The sequence below is a fragment of the Malus domestica genome, chromosome 07 (genome assembly GCF_042453785.1).
Source record: "Malus domestica chromosome 07, GDT2T_hap1".
In the NCBI taxonomy this organism is placed as follows: Eukaryota; Viridiplantae; Streptophyta; class Magnoliopsida; order Rosales; family Rosaceae; genus Malus; species Malus domestica.
In genome coordinates, this window is record NC_091667.1 from 31,827,768 (window position 1) to 31,846,500 (window position 18,733).

At 40.7% G+C, this 18,733-nt stretch overlaps 2 protein-coding genes across 2 annotated transcripts; both read right to left on the reverse strand.

The window, feature by feature from the left end:
• Window positions 1–939: 939 nt before the first annotated feature.
• LOC139187582 (disease resistance protein RPV1-like) lies at window positions 940–3,859 on the reverse strand. The gene is made up of 3 exons (XM_070825811.1): window positions 2,852–3,859; window positions 2,291–2,596; window positions 940–2,190 (listed from the first exon to the last, which is right to left on the reverse strand). The coding sequence occupies exons 1-3, from the start codon at window positions 3,857–3,859 to the stop codon at window positions 940–942; spliced, it is 2,565 nt and encodes an 854-aa protein (XP_070681912.1).
• Window positions 3,860–8,388: 4,529 nt separating this feature from the next.
• LOC139197605 (uncharacterized) lies at window positions 8,389–10,847 on the reverse strand. The gene is made up of 2 exons (XM_070825406.1): window positions 10,404–10,847; window positions 8,389–9,545 (listed from the first exon to the last, which is right to left on the reverse strand). The coding sequence occupies exon 2, from the start codon at window positions 9,539–9,541 to the stop codon at window positions 8,561–8,563; it is 981 nt and encodes a 326-aa protein (XP_070681507.1). The 5' UTR covers window positions 9,542–9,545; window positions 10,404–10,847; the 3' UTR covers window positions 8,389–8,560.
• Window positions 10,848–18,733: the final 7,886 nt, after the last annotated feature.

Sequence of the window (18,733 nt, forward strand, 5' to 3'; positions counted from 1 at the left end):
ACATCTTCCCTGCAAAAGCATGTGTGCCAGACTTCAAGATCAAATTTTTCCAACAAAAGAAACTTAAAGATCAAACTCGCCAGCGGAATAAATGATGCACAAGGGTGTTAAAATCTTGACATATGTATATTTTTGGCAGATTTTATGTGAGCATGCTACTAAAACTGGCATCACTAAAGATTGGTGGAAAACTTTAACAGTTTGAGTTGTAACTTCTCCATTGTATTTGTTAAGGCAAGATGGATGACATCTATGCAATTTTCAGTAGAACTTAAAAGGCTGCATAGCAGCTCTTGTTCGTTGTATTGAATACCGTGGTTTTACTGATGAATGCAGAGTTTGTTGATGATTCATACGACAAGCAATTGAAAATCCCATCATTATGCCCCACATATACCAAAAAAAAAAAGTCATTTACACAAATTCAGAGCGTTCATCCACTGTAATTTGCAGATATAGAAACGTTAAGATAAAAGGAAATGCAAAGTACCTTTCACCCAAATTGGAGGAGCACCGGTGGCATTAGCAAGTTAGCAACGGGAATTGACATACCAATATCTTCACAGTTTCTGCACAAGCACAAATCAAAAGAACCCGGCGGTGGAGTTATGTACCTCTCCTTGGAAAATGCCACCTCTTGGGATTTCAAAATATGCAGCCATGGCTAGCCGTCTGACCACGCCAATTCCACCAAAGCCACCGCAACGCGGCGTAGTGTCCGATTGATTGCTTCAAAACAGAGCTTCGTATCCATGTGTTTATCAGCAGAGAGTACCCAAAACCACTGAAAATTATTTCTTTATTCAGATAATAAAATTTCCCAAATTTGGAAATTTAATTCCGAATCAAAAGTAGGGTTTGAATTTTGATTACCTAGAAATTGGGGGGTTGGGGTGGAGAGGGACCCGTGCCACGACGGATCTCTGTGTCTGTTTTAACTCATGCCAAATTATAGAGAGTGTCAGGAAGACTTAAATACTGAAGCCCCGTAAGCCGTTCAATCCAGGGGGGAAGCTCTTTGATAGATGTTTTATCCAAGATAAGATATCTTAATCCTTCCATATTTTCTTCAATGCTTGGAAACACCTCAAATTTTGTACAACCGGAAACAGAGAGACGGACAAGGGACTTGAGCTGACAAATGCTGCTTGGAAGGCTCTTTAGTTCCTCGCAGTCGTTTAGCTTCAAATAAGTCAATCCCGTGAGATTATTAATCGACCATGGTAGTTCTTTAATTTTTGATCCGGATAAATTAAGAAATTCTAACCCTTCAATCACTTCTGTAATCTCTGGAAACATCTCAAGGCTCGAGCAACCATAAAGATCAAAGCTTTTGAGTGATTTCATACGAATGCTGCTGGGAAGACTCTTAAGTTTCTTGCAGTATAGTAGATTCAAATGACTCAACCCCGTAAGATTATTAATTGATGGGGGCAGTTCTTTAATTTTTGAGCAGCGTAAATCAAGCTTTTCTAACCCCTCAATACCTTTTGACATCGATGGAAACATCTCAAGACTGGAGCAGCCATGAAGGTTCAAGGTTTTGAGACATTTCATACGAATGCAGCCTGGAAGACTCTTAAGTTCCTTGCAATCTTTTAGGTTGAAATGACACAACCCCGTGAGATTATTAATTGACATGGGCAGTTCTTTAATTTTTGACTCGGATAAATTAAGCTCTTCTAACTCCTCCATACATTTTGAAATCTCTGGAAACATCACAAGATTGGAGCAGCCATAAAGATTAAAGGTTTTGAGAGATCTCATACGAATTTTGCTGGGTAGACTCTCAAGTTCCTTGGAAAATTCTAAGTTTAAATGACTCAATCCCGTGAGATTATTAATTGACTCGGGCAGTACTTTAATTTTTGACGCGGTTAAATTAAGCTCTTCTAACTCCTCCATACCTTCTGAAATCTCTGGAAACATCTCAAGATTGGTGCAACCTCTTAGATTAAAGGTTTTGAGAGATTGCATGCCAATGTTGTTGGGTAGAATCTTAAGTTCATTGCACCAATTCAGATCTAATAAAACAAGCTTTGTAAGAGTCAAAATCGACCCGTGAACCTCAACTAAGCGTGTACAACTTTGAACAATTAGCCTCTCAAGATTTGGCACATTTGTGAAGTCAGGGGTTATCTCAAGGTTTTGACAATGACTTAAATTGATGAATTTCAACTTTTCCTGCGTCTGTTAAAACATTCAGGAAAACATGCATTACTTAATAAGACATCTTACTCAAAGCCCAAACATTTAAAAGAAACAAATACAAGTAAATGATTGTACATACCTGGGTTCCTTCCCAAAGTCGGTTAATGAGACTACATCGCATGTCAAGTTCAACAAGATTTTTGAATTGAAAGTTGGATGGCAAAGACTTGAGAGGGAATTGAAACCAGGAGAGATACCTCAAGTTAGGTAACTTAAAACGGAGCCCACTCAGGTGGTGTTTCCAGTAATCACGTTTAAAAACGGAGCCCTCACTACTGATCTTGAGAAGTCTTAGTTGAGTCATACTAGCAAAAGCTTTAGCATTTAAGCATACCCGGTCTGAGTACGAGAAATCCACGATTATGCTTTCAACTGTTTTCGTAGCCTGTGCAAATCAAAGTATTAGAAAATACAAAGAACCTTAGTTTAGATTATGAAATTAATGCTTGTTTCTTAGGGAGCTGTTTGATAATCATTTCGTTTTTAGTTTAATTTTTTTTTCAATTTTCAATTATTCAAACAATGAAAACTAAAAATTAAAAATTGAAAACAAAAATGGTTATCAAATGGCCTAAGAAATTGATTTTGGTCAAAAGTTGAAGCTTTCTACTAACAATTGCATAAGAAAAAGACTTCTCACCGTATTTTGAGTTAGCATTTGATTAACATCTTCATAACTCCACAACCTACTTCGTTTCCCAGGCTCTTTGATAGATTCTTGACGGACGATTTCCCGACCCATTTCCTCTAATGAATCATGCTTCTCCAGTTCCCCCTCCCCTGAGACAGTTATGAGAGCATGATCGATTAGAACTCTTATTCCTATATGAGGATGGAAACCACAATCGTCCATAATTCGGGTTGCACAGTCTTTCTTCATCCCTTTAAAGAAACATGCAATATCTAGAAAGATGTCTTTCACTGTGTCATCTAGTCCATCGAAGCTTGATTTAAGCACATCATGAATTCCCCTTTGCGGGATTTTCCTTATTTTTTCTAACTCATCTTCCCACTCACGGATAGTTTTTTTAAGAAGAAAAGCTCCCAAAACTTTGAGTGCTAAGGGCAGACCTTGAGCATATTTTACGACACGCTTAGAGAGATCATCATAATCTCTGGTGGGTTGGTTTTTTCGGAAGGCGTGCTGCCTAAAGAGTTTCAGAGCTCCAGAATCACTCAAAGTCTTGGGATTATATATCACATCAACTATGCTTAGTAACTGTGAATCTCTACTTGTTATAATAATCCTACTTCCACCACCAAAGGAATGTGGCTCTCCAAGTAAAGCATCAATTTGTTCTGATTTGTCCACATCATCAACAACAATAAGAACTTTTCTCTGACCAAGGCTTTTTAACATCACCTGAAAACCTTTGTTCGATATGTCAGAGCTCCCCACCTTGTTGTCCGAGATACTAGATAGAAGTTGTGTCTGCATATGTAGTTCGCCGTGCTTCATGAAACCCTCCTTGACATTTTTAAGAAAGCAACAAGTTTCAAATCGACTAGCGATTTCATCATAAACAGCTCTAGCGATGGTTGTTTTGCCTAAACCACCCATACCCCATATTCCAACAACGCGAACATTATTCGTTTCAACTCCAGGAGGATGTAATAATAAATGCATTTCATGCATATGAGAATCCATGTCAACCAAGCCATTCTCTTTCCTTGATGATGATGAGATGTCAATCAATTTCCGATAAACATATTCTACAATTTCCTCTACGAGCACCGCATCACTCCTGTCAAATTAAAAAAAAAAAATATAATAACAACAAAAAATAATAATTAATAGGTCTTTTTCATCTGTTAGTTTTAAAAAAACTAGAAATTAAAACCAAAATCTTGTTGTGGTCTATTTTATCTGACAGAGGGACTAGGGCCGGCGGCAGAGAGAGAGAGGAGAGAGAGGTGTGTTTGTAGAATTGTAGGGGAATGTGTGTGTTGTTATCCCTCCTACATTGTGCCTTTATTTATAGTAGTAAAGGGAGAGAAGATATTCCTTCTTCTCCAAGTAATACAAGTTGTAATAGGAAAGGATAACTAGAATCAAATCTTATCTAGGATTTACACAATCATACTTAAACTAGGAATGTTTACAACACTCCCCCTTGAGTGGGTAAATACTCAAGGTAGATTCAGCATCATGCAGAAGTTGAGGAAGTCGACTCGTCGGCATTGATTCCAAGGAACAACGCTTATTCTCAATAAGGTAGGAACTTGCATAAGTAGTAAGTCTCACTAAAAAACCCTAAGGCTATGGCAAAAACCCAAGTAGGGACAAAATCCATAGTCTAAGGAAAAATGCGTGAGGAATGCAAAGTCAAAAGAAACGTCTACAGGACATCATCAGGGATATGACCAGCCCAAGGTGGGTGCCTCGTTAAAACCTAGTTAGGTAGCAAAAACCCAGTGGGAAAAATGCTCCTAATCGTAGGGAAAAAGAGTACATTAAGATCAAGCAAGTATCCAGAAGAAACTCCCCCTGAGTTTGACATAATTCCAAAGAGAAATAGCAAAGTTACAACTCAGAAAGTTTACGCATACCAATTCCATGAACAAGCTTCTAAAACGTCGCCTTCGGTAGTGATTTGGTGAAGAGGTCGGCCAGATTGTCTTGTGATCGGATTTGCGTGACTTCAATCTTCTGATGCTCTTGTTGTTGATGTGTAAAGAAGAACTTCGGCGCAATATGCTTGGTGTTGTCTCCTTTGATGTAACCCTTCTTGAGCTGTTCGATGCAAGCTGCGTTGTCTTCAAAAATCGTCGTCGGGGCATTAACGGCGGGATGAAGATCACAGGAGCTTCGAATATGGCCCACTACTGCTCTCAACCAAAAGCATTCCCGAGTTGCTTCATGTAAGGCGAGAATTTCAGCATGGTTAGACGAAGTGGCAACTAAGGTCTGTTTAGTTGACCTCCAAGATATTGCGGTGCCTCCAACGGTAAAGACATAACCCGTTTGAGAACGCGCCTTGTGCGGATCAGATAAGTATCCAGTGTCGGCATAACCAACAAGGCGAGAATCAACCCGATGAGCATAGGGTGCGGCATCACTCGAGGATTCGTAGGGATAGAATAAGCCCAAATCCGTAGTACCCTTAAGGTAACGGAAGATGTCTTTCACGCCAGTCCAATGTCTGCGTGTTGGTGCATTGCTGTATCTTGCCAAAAGATTAACAGCGAAGGAGATGTCGGGTCTAGTGCATTGAGCTAAGTACAATAAAGCGCCTATCGCACTTAGATAAGGAACTTCAGGCTCCAAAATCTCTTCATCATCCTCCTTCGGACGGAAGGGATCTCGCTTTGCATCTAGCGTACGAACGACCATAGGAGTACTCGAAGGCTTCGCTTTATCCTCATTAAAACGGCGCAACACCTTCTGGGTGTAGTTCGATTGAAGTACTAGGATTCCATCCGAACAATGCTCTATCTCGAGGCCGAGACAGTATCGAGTCTTACCTAGATCTTTCATCTCAAATTCCGACTTCAGGTGCGAAGCAGTTCTCGCGAGCTCTTCAGGAGTTCCGATGAGATTCATGTCATCGACATATACTGCAACAATCGCAAATCCGGAATGTGACTTCTTAATGAACACACAAGGGCATAGTTCGTTATTCACATATCCCTGACTAGTCAAATACTCACTTAAACGGTTATACCACATTCTTCCGGATTGTTTCAAACCGTATAGTGAACGCCTCAGCCGAATTGAGAGCGTGTTCCGAGGTTTGGAAATATTTGAACCAGTCAATGTAAGTCCTTCGGGAACTTTCATATAAATTTCCGTATCAAGATCCCCATAGAGATACGCGGTTACTACGTCCATCAGCTGCATATCCAGTTTTTCGGAAACTACCAAACTGATAAGGTATCGAAAAGTAATCACATCCATAACGGGTGAGTAAGTTTCGTCATAGTCAATCCCGGGGCGTTGTGAGAAACCTTGTGCTACAAGACGAGCTTTGTAACGCACAATTTCGTTCTTCTCATTACGCTTCCGAACGAAAACCCACTTGTAGCCAACGGGCTTCACATGTGGAGGAGTAGGAACTACAGGTCCAAACACCTTACGTTTCGCAAGTGAATCAAGTTCGACTTGGATTGCTTGTTTCCAGTTTGACCAATCAGCTCTACGTCGACATTCATCAACGGAACGCGGTTCAATGTCATCGCTCAACATGATCTCAGTAGCTACTGCAAATGCTAATGCATCGTCGACAATCATCTCATTTCTACGCCACACATCATCTAAGCTAGCATAATAGACCGAAATCTCACGATTCTCGGGAGGAGGATTCGTCTCTTCAAGGACGCTTCCATAATCTAGAATTTCCTCATGAGTTGGGTAAAATGAGTAAGCGATAGTCGGATTCACGGTAGGCTCTTCAGGACCTTGTGCCGTGGTTTTCCTCTTCCGGGGGTGTGAATCCTTTGAACCAAGGGGTCTGCCACGCTTTTGTGTAGGGGCAGATGATTGGCTAGCCGCTAATGTACGTGGATCACCAGAATTGGCGTCCCGGGCTTCCAGGAGGGTAGTCCGTCGTACATTTGGTACATCCATCTTTGCAGGCGTTTTCGCAGCTGGAATATGTGATCTTGTCACGCGCGCTAGATCGGTGAAAGCATCTGGCATGCTCTGAGCTATGCTCTGGAGATCTAATATGCGCTGCACTTCAGCTTCAGACTGAGCGGTGCGGGGATCTAAATGAGACAAAGTGGGAGTCATCCACGATAATTCGCGTCGTTCATTAGGAACGTTGACGTTCTTATCTCCCCCTAACGACGGGAAGACTGTCTCATAGAAGTGACAATCCGCGAAACGAGCGGTAAACAGATCGCCTGTCAAAGGTTCTAAGTAACGAATAATCGAAGGAGAATCATATCCGACATAGATTCCCATCCTTCGCTGAGGCCCCATTTTTGTACATAAGGGCGGCGAGATCGGCACATAGACCGCACAACCAAAAACGCGCAGATGAGATATGTCGGGTTCGCATCCGGTGACCAACTGAAGGGCACTAAATGGTTGTGTCGCAACAGGCCTCAGGCGGACCAACTTTGCTGCGTGCAATATTGCATGGCCCCAAGCAGCGATCGGGAGCTTGGTACGTATGACCAACGATCGAGCAATCATTTGTAAACGCTTAATGAAAGCCTCTGCCAGGCCGTTCTGGGTGTGAACATGGGGTACAGGATGTTCAACTTCAACCCCAACCGACATGCAATAGTCATCAAAAGTTTTAGATGTGAATTCTCCAGCATTATCCAATCGAATAGATTTGATCGGATAATCAGGGTGGTGAGCCCTGAGCTTGATAACCTGAGCCAACAGTTTGGAGAATGCAGCGTTCCTTGTGGACAACAAGCACACGTGTGACCAACGTGTAGAAGCGTCAACCAAAACCATAAAATATCTAAATGGTCCGCAGGGAGGTTGAATCGGTCTACAAATGTCCCCCTGAATCCGTTGTAGAAAAATGGGAGGATTCGAACGAATCTTGTCATAAGAAGGCTTAGTAATAAGCTTTCCCATAGAACATGTTTGACATGCAATTTCATGGATCGAACCTAAGCTTCGGGTTAGTGGATGCCCGTGTGAAGTTTTGAGGATACGGCGCATCGCTATTCGTCCAGGATGTCCCAAACGATCATGCCAAAGTGTAATTTCGTGCGCGGTCCCTGTGGTAGGGCCGGCCACATAGTGGCATTCTATGGGGCGTATGGTCGTAGTATATAGACCACTCGGGTTACGCGCCATCTTCTCTAGAATACGCTTCTGGCCATATTCGTAGGAAGTTACGCACAGAAATTTAACTCCGTTTTCTACGTGGGTTTCAGCGTGGTAATTGTTATCTCTAATGTCCTTGAAACTTAGTAACGTTCTTCCGGAACGTGGAGAATAGAGTGCCTCAGCAATGGTCAAGATTGTACCATTGGACAACATTATACGTGCCTTACCGTATCCTTCGATCAGGTTGGATGGGCCTGAGGGGGTTGTCAGAGGTGCATTCTTAGGTACGAAGTTAGTGAAATAGATGCGTTCACGCAAAACAGTATGCGTGGTTGCACTATCTGCCAGACAACTAACTTTCCCACTATTCATACCTAGAATTAATTTGAATTGGTCACATGCATAAAAGTTTATAAAACAAGTATCAATTCAAAATAATTTCATTTATTCAAGGAAAAAACTTAATATCCAAAATAAATCGCCAACTAATAATCCAAAACATAAAGGAAAATTGTTCAAAATCAACCAAAAACAAGGTGGGGTTCGGCCACTAGGTGGAATTCGGCCCCAATTGTCTTATTTTAACTGAAAAATAAGTCTATGTCTAAGATTCTAATCTTCCATAGGAGTGGTATCCTCCTGAAAATCAGAAACCTCCATCTTTGTAATCTCCGGTTCGTCCACTTGCAGGAAGTTTGATTCAAACTTCGTACAACGAGAATGATATGCATCCACAACCTTCTTGGGAGTACGGCAAATACGGGACCAATGGTCCTTGGAACCACAACGATAGCACATATCGTCATTCATTGTGGCAGGTGCTTTGCCCTTATTCTTGAAGTTCGGGGCCTTGGGAGTGAGGTTTGGGCGCTTCTGGGCTTTGTTTCCTCCCTTGGATGGGCCTTGGCTCTGTTGACCTTGGTGGGATGGCTTCTGGCCGCCCTTACCACGCCTCTTTTGGCGTTTTGGGTGCTGATTAGTGCTATAATGTGCTTCAGGCACAGCAGTAGCCCCAGTAGGTCGAGCTTGATGATTTTTCATCAACAGCTGGTTCTGCTTTTCAGCAAGAAGTAAAACAGAGATCAAATCAGAGAACTTAGTGAACTTCTGAGCTCTATATTGTTGCTGCAGGACAATATTAGAAGCAGAGAAGGTCGAGTAGGTCTTCTCCAGGAGATCCTCTTCAGTCAAAGTTTCATTGCAAAACTTGAGAAGTGATCGGATTCGACAAACTTCAGAATTATATTCATTCACAGACTTAAAGTCTTGGAAGCGCAAGTGCTGCCAGTCGTGTCTTGCTTCAGGCAAGAATATGTCCTTTTGGTGATTGAAACGATCAGCCAAAGCGACCCATAATGCACGTGGATCCTCCTCAGCAAGGTACTCAGTTTGTAGAGCGTCATGGATATGTCTTCGGATGAAGATCATAGCAGTGGCTTTTTCAGCCTCGCCAACAGGTTTATCTGTTACTTCTTCAATAGCAGGACGCAAGTTCTTTGCAGTGAGGTGGAGCTTCACATCTTGAACCCACTTGAGGTAGTTCCTTCCAGAAACCTCCAAAGCGGTGAAGTCGAGTTTGTTCAAATTCGACATGTTCCTATCACAAAATGGATGAACAAGATGTGGTTAGTGTAATGGAGAAAAATCAATCCATTCACATAGGAGTAGAACATACAGGTTCTAATAGACATGTATTGGTTTAATTTTGCATGAAAAACTTCGGGTTTTCATGGGTGATATATTTAAGTGAAAACTTCGGGTTTTCAAACAAGGCATGTGTATAAGAAACTTTGGGTTTCAAAGTAATTATGAACTTCAGGTTCATATATTCCTGCAGGCAAACACAAATATATATGCAAACAAATATGCAAAGAATATATGTAGAAATATTGTATAATGATAAGTGAATTAATTTATTTTTGGTCTTCGGGGCCAAATTAAAGTGTGGGTGAAAATATAAAAACCCATATTATTTAAAAAAAATTAAATAATAAAATCTCGGGGCCTAAAAATATAGGCCAAGAACCCTCGGGTGGGATTACAGGCCCACGGGGTGAGAAAAGGGGAATGGGCTGCTGTGTGCAGCCCTAAAATTTTTTTTTTCTCGGGCCGTTCCAGGCGAGCCCATAATTTTTTTTTTCTTTTCGGGCCGTTCCAGGCGAGCCCAGAAACTTTTTTTTTTTTTTTTTAATTTAGATGCATATATAATTCAATGAATCACATATTTACTTTGATGCATATGCAAATAATAGTTTCAATGCATGTACATATGTAAGATTCAATTCATGGCAAATATCAAATTCACATAATTGTAGCAATTTTGATTATGAAGCATACACAATTTATGTAGAATCTAAAATACGTAAAACGTAAAGTTGGGTCATGCATCATGGTGAATGTTCATGCTATCAGGGCTTGCAAAATATCGAGTTAAAAGCCGTTGTTTGGAAAGAACCTGATTGCGTGATGATATGGATGAACTGGTTTGATGCAGAAAAAATCTCCAACGTCAGATTCCTAAGCGCAACGGTAGGAGCGTGCTGATAACGTGTTGTGGTCTATTTTATCTGACAGAGGGACTAGGGCCGGCGGCAGAGAGAGAGAGGAGAGAGAGGTGTGTTTGTAGAATTGTAGGGGAATGTGTGTGTTGTTATCCCTCCTACATTGTGCCTTTATTTATAGTAGTAAAGGGAGAGAAGATATTCCTTCTTCTCCAAGTAATACAAGTTGTAATAGGAAAGGATAACTAGAATCAAATCTTATCTAGGATTTACACAATCATACTTAAACTAGGAATGTTTACAACAAATCTAAATATTTGTCAAATTATCTAAATATATAAAGAGAGAGCCCCAGTTTGGTGAAGCATTCCAAAATGCCAAGAATATCCCTATGTTTCCTTCACAATCAAAATCCAAAAAATCCAAAAAAAAGGAGGACAAACTGGTAAAAAACTTATAACCGAACATAAAATTGTATTGAAAGAAAAAACTAAATTTTTACTAAAAATTGAGAGCAAGAAATACAAAAAAAAAAAACAAAAAAAAGGGAAATTAAACCGAATACTGGTAGAACAAGTCCACGTAATTGATAATTGACGAATGCAATGTTGGTAACTGGTCTTGATTTAAAATAAAAAGTTGAAAACACAAAGAGACAGATGCAGTAAAAAACACCAATAAAAAACAAAATAAAAAAAAAAATATTGGAAACTGAGGAAAGAAACGTGGGAGAGAGACTGCTGTTTTCAAACTGCATTAAGTTTAAAGGCTCTCATGTTATTGCTAATGGAATAAAACAAAAAAGAAAATAAAAAGAGACCTAATACGTTTAGAATAGAACTGCTATTCGACAGTTGCAGGCTTGAAGTGTGTGAAGGAAACAGTTTTGAAGAACGATAAACTCGAACGTTCATGAAAATAAAAGCGAACGTGGGAGAGGAACCAGTTTTGCGGGACATGTAAATAAAACACAAAATAAAATAACCTCAAGAGAATAAATTGAAATTGTTGTGCCAGAGCCTGAAGGAGAAGATCAAATTGGCGAAAAACCAACAAGAACTGGTAGTTCTGTAGTTCTCAATTATTAAATTTGTGTGTTTTGTTCTCTATCAAAATGCTTCTTATTCCTTAATCTTCTCATGCATTTTCACATGATTATTGAAAATTCTGCACGTTAATTGTAATGGTTTGATTGTGGTTTTTGTTCTCTGCAGGTTTTTCTTCCCTTATCTTATCAAATAAATCAATTGATAGGTTAGGCTTTCATTTTTTTTTCTTCACAGGACTTTTAAGGACATCCTCAAGTCAAAGTGATGGAATCAAAGTCTTCAGGTTTGGATGCTTTTTTCCTTCTCTTTTTAGAGTAATTTTTCGAGTTTCTTCTCGCATTTTTCGGGTTCCTTTCCCCAGTCCCCCAAAATAACAATAACAAATTAGGCTTCTTCATTTTTAGACTCTCTTGGGGTTGGCAGATAAGGGGTTGCTTGCATTTAAACCTCACCGTCCGGCTTCTTCTTTCTTATGAATTTTTATCCCTTTCCTACGGCCAGTTCGTGAAGGCCGTTTTCAAATTGAGGTTTTGTATATTCTGTCTCTTAAGATTTGATTCTTTCTATTTTGGATTATTTTTTGTCTGATTTCTCAAACAATTTGGCTAATGAAGAGTTTATGGATATACAATGGGACAATATTATTTTCTCTCTGTTTTATGTGTTTATTTAGTTTTACTGTAGTTTTCATCTATGCCTTGAGTTTTGGCTTCTCTATCTTTTTATCTTTTGTAGCGTTCCAGGTAAATGGTGAGAATTATTCAAGTATGCGACATCATTTTAGTTTCATGTGAAAAATCTTCTCTTATAATTTTGTTTGAGTGATTGAATGTGCATATGTGAGCTCTAAGGTTTGGTTCCATATTTATTGTTGAAGAAAAACAGGAAGTGAGGAACACAATAACCCTACCACGATTATGTATGAAATAAATTGGATCTATTAAAAACTCATATTTTGGGTGTGTTGTTAGGAAGAAATGCCTAAACTCCGAATTTGTATGGAACATACTCATTATAGAATAGATTAATTGTATGTGTTATTGCTTTTAGTACTAAAATTGACTTATTTGCCCTCCTACAAGTCATAGCTTTGCTAATAAATTGAGAACAATGTCTGATTTAGTTTTTTTTTTTTGTCGAAATGTCTTATTAGTTTAACTCTTTTCATTTGATAATTCTCTTGCCCTTGGTTTGAGATATAAAGTATTTCATTTCAGTCATCAAGTGTCACAGCCTGTCCCGAAATATTTTATTGATGTTGTGAAATGACGAAACTGCCTTTGAGCGTTTTTTGACATTTAAACTTTAGGGTTTGTTTTGGTAACCATGGTTGTGTTTAGGGTTAGGTGGAAGTGTGAGGACACACACATCACCCTTTCCCTTTCTTTCTCTTCTCTCCCGTGCACTCTCTCTCTCTCGGAAACACTCTCCCTCTCGGAAACACTCTCCCTCTCTTCCTTCTTTGTACGGACAACATCAAAACCCTCTCAAACCTTGTAGATCGAGGGTGTAAAGAACACCATTGGGTTCGTGAGGATCATACAAGTCAAAAGGTACCAGTTTCAGGTAAGGAAACCTTCGATTTCCCGTGAAAACCCTAACCCTCCGATTTTGTCACTGTTTATGCTCATGTAAAACCTTGTGTTTTAGGGGATTTTAAGCTCATAGGGAGCTTTAGGAGGTCCTAAGGAAGATCAGAGTGGTTTGTTGGAAGAATTTGGACGTCGAAATAGTGAGATCGACGAGTTGCAGGGTTTGGCCTGATTATCGAGGTTTTTTTCCAGCGAGTTGGAGGTCGAGGCATGTATGGTTTTGTTCGTCTTTGTGAGATCTTCAAATTGGTTCAAATTTCATTGAAAATGGTGCAAAAATGAAGAAGTTATAGGCATTAGAAATTTTTCCATAAACCGGTGACTCACCGGAGAAGAAAGGAGTTGACGGAATATACTAACGGCGTCATGTATCTTTAACAGATTCAGTTAGTTTTAACGGAATATTCCTGACGGCGTTAACTGACGCCGTCAGTGTGCCAAGCACATGGGCGCACGTGGGGGCGCATCTGGCCGTGCCTTGGCCACGTGGGTGATCAGAAAATTATTCTAAAAATATGGGGATGTTTCTGAGGTTGTGTAGATCATTTTGGTATATTCAAACACCCCGATTGAGCATTGTATGAGAAGTTGTTACCAAGTTTTGTGTTTGTGCTTTAAAAGTAACGTTTATATAGTTGTTTCGCATATAGGTGAGACCTATCCCGAGGACGAGCGAAGTCAGGGGCAACTCGGGGGTTACGACCCTTCCACATACCAGTGAGTATATATATATATTGAATATTTTCCTAGAAAAGCGATTTAAATGTGTGAAATCCCGTTTCTGGATTTCATTGTTATCACCTACATATTTGTATTATTGAGATTTTATATTATTTCTCGAGAATTTATTTTAATTTGTTTGAATTTAAATTTAAATTAAATTAGTTATTAACGTTTGAAGTTTGAGGCATTTTAGAAATAAATAGAAAAATCTGAAATTTTCTTATGAAATCTGGTGTGCCACATGGGTGGCCCAGATTCAATGGAAAGGAAAATGGATGGTGGAGATGCAAAGGAAAGGATTTAAAAGAGAGTGGGCGCTGCCCAGTTAGGAGGGGGGAGAGAAAGAGGTGACCAATTGGGCGAAGAGGAAAGGAGAGTAAGGAGAGAAGAAGAGGAAGAGGGAACCGGCCGGGGTTTACTATGGCCCATGACCCGACCCGGTTATATCTCCCAACTCCGGCCACCATGGACGGCTAGGATGGTGTCAAAATGATCCTTAGCTCGAGGCCAATCGATCTCTCTTCCATTTCTACACTTAAAACGACGAGGGGGAGTCCAATTTTGAGGAAATACCACGGTGGGTGCGTCGGGCTTATGTGGAAATCCATTAAATCTTGAAACGTTTTCTTCCAATTACAACCACCCATAGCATCCTCATGAGGCCTAGAACAAAGCCCAGACAAGTTTGGGGGCGGCAGAGTTGTTTTCGAGTCGGATCGAACACACCTAAAAACAAGGGTTCCGTACGGTTCGAGTGAAATTGGGGATTTTCCCGGCCAAATTGGACTTGGCCACAGGTATAAAAATTGCTATACTCATTGAAATCTTCATTTCTGTAAATTTTGATAATTTTTAAAAATAGTTGAATTTTTCCGGCAAGTCGGGGCGGCCGACGGCCACCCGTGGCGGCGAGTGCGGCGGTTTCCTGGCCAGTGGGCCGAAAATATCATTTTAAGTTCAATTAGATGTCTTGATTTCATAATTGATATCCTTATGATATGGTTTGATTGTTTGAACCTAATTTCATTACGATACGTGGTTAGGTCAAAATATGATTCGACGATCCTACCGTTGGATCGTCACCAAACCTTAATGCGTGATAGAACATAATATTTTTGGATCATAGAAACTTACGGATCGAGAATCTGACGTACGGATCTTCCCTAATTGGATTTCTAAGTTTGTAAAATTAAATGTCGACCGCCACTTGAATTTTGAAATTGGCGGAGATCCAACTGTCGGATCATGTTGAGATTTCAGTATGTTGTTATTTGAGCATAATGTGGACTTTGGAAAGTTTCGGATCGGAAATCCGAGGTGCGGATCTTCCGAATCAAATTACATAAGTTTGTGGACCCTACTGTTGATCGAGAGTTGACTTTTGCTCAACATGTCATGAAACGTCCTAATTACTAAAATTAGTACTACAGGGGAACTAGGTGAAGTCTAGTGGGCATGCATTGATTAGAGAGTGACTTGAATATATGTGATATGATTATTACCTTAATTTCCTATTAGTATCCTTTGTGAAGATGAATTGGTTTTATAAATGTGATTTCTATTGAAATGTGATTTTTATATATTTAGCCATAGGCCTATGATTATTAAACATGATTTGGCTTGGTACTGATGATGGTTGTGACATATGTGAGTTAAATTATCTTTTTAGTAATGTGAATGATGTGTATGATTATTTTCATGACAATGTGATCCTAGAATCCTATTAAAAGTATGTTGTAGCACTTATATGCTTGGGTGCCATATTAGTGGTGACCTTGAGAAGTTGATGGTGTAGGTGACTACGTTGTAACTCATAGGGTTGAGATGTGATGTGGATAAGTTGAGGTGTTGAAATTACTACACCATGTAGTAGTTGTACATTGATGGTCCTGCTTGGTATATCCGCATTGGGGGACCATACGCATTCTAGGAGTGATCATGCTTGGTATATCTGCATTGGGTGATCACTACCTACCTGATTATCTTGACCCTGCTTGGTTAATCCGCATTGGGGGGTCACAAGTGGTCCTGCTTGGTTAACCCGCATTGGGGGACCATACTTTATATGGATCGCGCTTGGTTAAACCGCGTTGGGCGATCCTTATGGCCATGTATGCTTAGGAGTGATCATGCTTGGTATATCCGTATTGGGTGATCACTGCCTAGGATATTAAACTATGCATACGGTTTTGCTTGGTATATCCGCGTTGGGGGACCATATGCATTCTAAAAGTAAGGAGGATTAGTTGTGTTGATGCACAAAATCAGCGAAGACTTTGGTACAACAGAAAGTGTCAGGTTTTGTGACCTTCGCTTGGTTGCTTCGGTCACTAGTGAGGATAAATACGTAAATAAATAGAGACAGAGAAGCAAACACAGGATGTACGTGGTTCACCCAGATTGGCTACGTCCACGGAGTAGAGGAGTTCTTATTAGTAGTGAAGGGCTTACACAAGTACAAAGGATCAAGCTCTCAATTTAGTGAGTTCTTGTGAATGATTTAACACAAAATGGCATTAGGCAATATTGTGGGGGAATGACCCCTATTTATAGAAAAACTTGTAGCTTTGTCACATTGACATGTGTCATGTTATGATTGGTTCTTGATGTTGACACGTGCTGCGCTCTGATTGGCTTCTAATCCTGACACGTGTCGAGTAGTGATTGGCCTCCTGGTCGGAGGGGAACTCTTCTGGGTCCTTGACAGTATAGCGTTGGCTGGTACTCGGTAGTTTCGGGATTGGTCAAGTATGGTACAAACAGTGCTCCCCTAAGTTCCCGAGTGAGGGAAACTCCTCGGTTGGGGACTTGCAAGATCCAATCCCTTGAGTAATCACGAAACTTCTAAGTACCGAAGTGTGGTCTGATCTTCATCTGCCCTTCTCTGGAAGTACCTTTCCTCCATCCGGGAATGGTGTATTTAGCTGATGTTGACGCACAAGCTAATGTATCAATTTCACTTGAAGCTTAGTTGTAGTTTCGGGCTTAGTCAAGTGTGATACAAACCCTATAGTAGGAGTCCCCCAAGTCGCCGAGCTAGGAGATCTGCCGAAAGAGGTGACAGACAAGGTAAGCAGTCAAACTTCCAAGTAAGCAACCCAGGATCAGAGGTTTGACTTCGGCTTCCGGTTGATTGTTCTCATTCTCCTTGTCTCTCATTCAACTGCCAGGATAAGGAGAAGCAAATGGATAAGAGATGATATGAGATACTTTTGCTTTTGAAGAAGTAACTTTCCACAGGCTTATTCTTGAACTGTGCTGGAGGGTTTTCTGGTGCCCTTCAGAGTATAAGGCCAACTCAAAAATTTGAGGGTCAAAACAAGTCCATCAAATCTAGAGTACGTTCGACCTTGATGATATGGGATACTTTTGCTGTTGACGGAATAATGAATGTGGTATGGAAAGGTGTCGTGCTGTAGTGATCTGTTTCAGCTCACCGTTTGAACCTTCTGCTTCAATCTTTTGCATGGCAGAAGTGGTGTGCAACCTTTGCATTTAAATGGTCCTTCAGAACATTCCTTCATAGTGACTCATCCACGCTTGGCAGCTTCAGTGTAAAGAGCCAATATCTGATCAACTGTCATGAGGTATTTGCCGGTGGAATTCGTGACCTTGACAGCAGTTGAGGATGAGTACTCGAGAGCAATGCTAAGTAAGCAACCAGGCAAAGGCTCCAGGCAGTCAGTTCCAAATTGGAGGTTTGATTTCAGGTTCCGACTGACTGCTCTCTTTCTCCTTGTCCTGCAGGTGTGGACAAGGACAAAGACAAAGACAGGGAGAAAGCATGATATGGGATACTCTTGCTTTCGATCCTGATGATATGAGATACTCTTGTTCTTGGTGTGGCTTATTTGCTGAGGTATTATCGGGGGGAAATAAAGCTGAGTATTTCGAGAGGTTATGTTGAGGGTGCCTTTTCGAATGCGAGAAAGGGTTGAGCATTTTTGCAGGTTTGCCTGTCCGTTGAGGAGGGAGGTCAATGTATATAGGGATTTCCCAATAACAAGTAGTAATGCTATTCCTTTACCCTTCTTGGTCACAGCAATGTAGTGGGAGCTGCCAGCTTCACGTGTTTTAATTTTGTCAGAGCACTTTGAAAAAGTGGTATGTGGTATCTGGAAAGCTGATGTTACGTGTGAAGATTACAGACAAGCTTTATCTAAGGAAATCTGGCTCTCGAAGTTCTGAGAGTTGTGCCTCTTCGGTTTTCGAACAAGCAATCCCGTCGAGGATCTGACTCTCGAGATTCGGAAAGCGGTGCTACTCCGGTTTTTTAGAAAGTAATTATGTTGGGAGTCTTTTCTTGAATGTGAGTAAAGGTTGGACGTTCTTGCCAACCTGTCTTGCCGCAAAACACGGAGGTCGACACACATAGGGACTTTCCAGTTGTCAAGCAGTGGTGCTGTTCCTTTACCCTTATGGGTAATAGTAGGGTAGCTGGAACTTCGAAATTCTCGTGCCTAAACTTTGTCAGAGATCTTTGACAAAGTTATATGTGGTACCCGATGAGTTGATGGTGCATATGGAGAGCGGTGATTGAACAGTAAGATTCACGTGCTTTCTACTTCACCAGAAATCTTCGACAGATTGCCCGTAATTTCTGCAAAGCTGAGTGTGCATGTGACAGGTGCTGACGAGGCTGAAAAAGCAGGTGCTTCTTTGATTTCTGAGATCGGCCCTCGTGGTCTCTGAGCAGCCCAGCTTTTGAGAAAGCAAACGCCTCTTCGATTTCTGAAGCTCCGTCGAGTGCAGATTTTTATAGAGGCTGGCATTAAGTTCCACAGCACACTTGAATCTCTACCAGTAGAAGCTCATTTCTTGCACTTCTAAGATCTTGATTTGTCTGACCTCTTCCCTCTTCAACACATTTGAAAATGTCTGGACCCTCCGACCGTCGTTTTGACTTGAACCTTGGAGAAG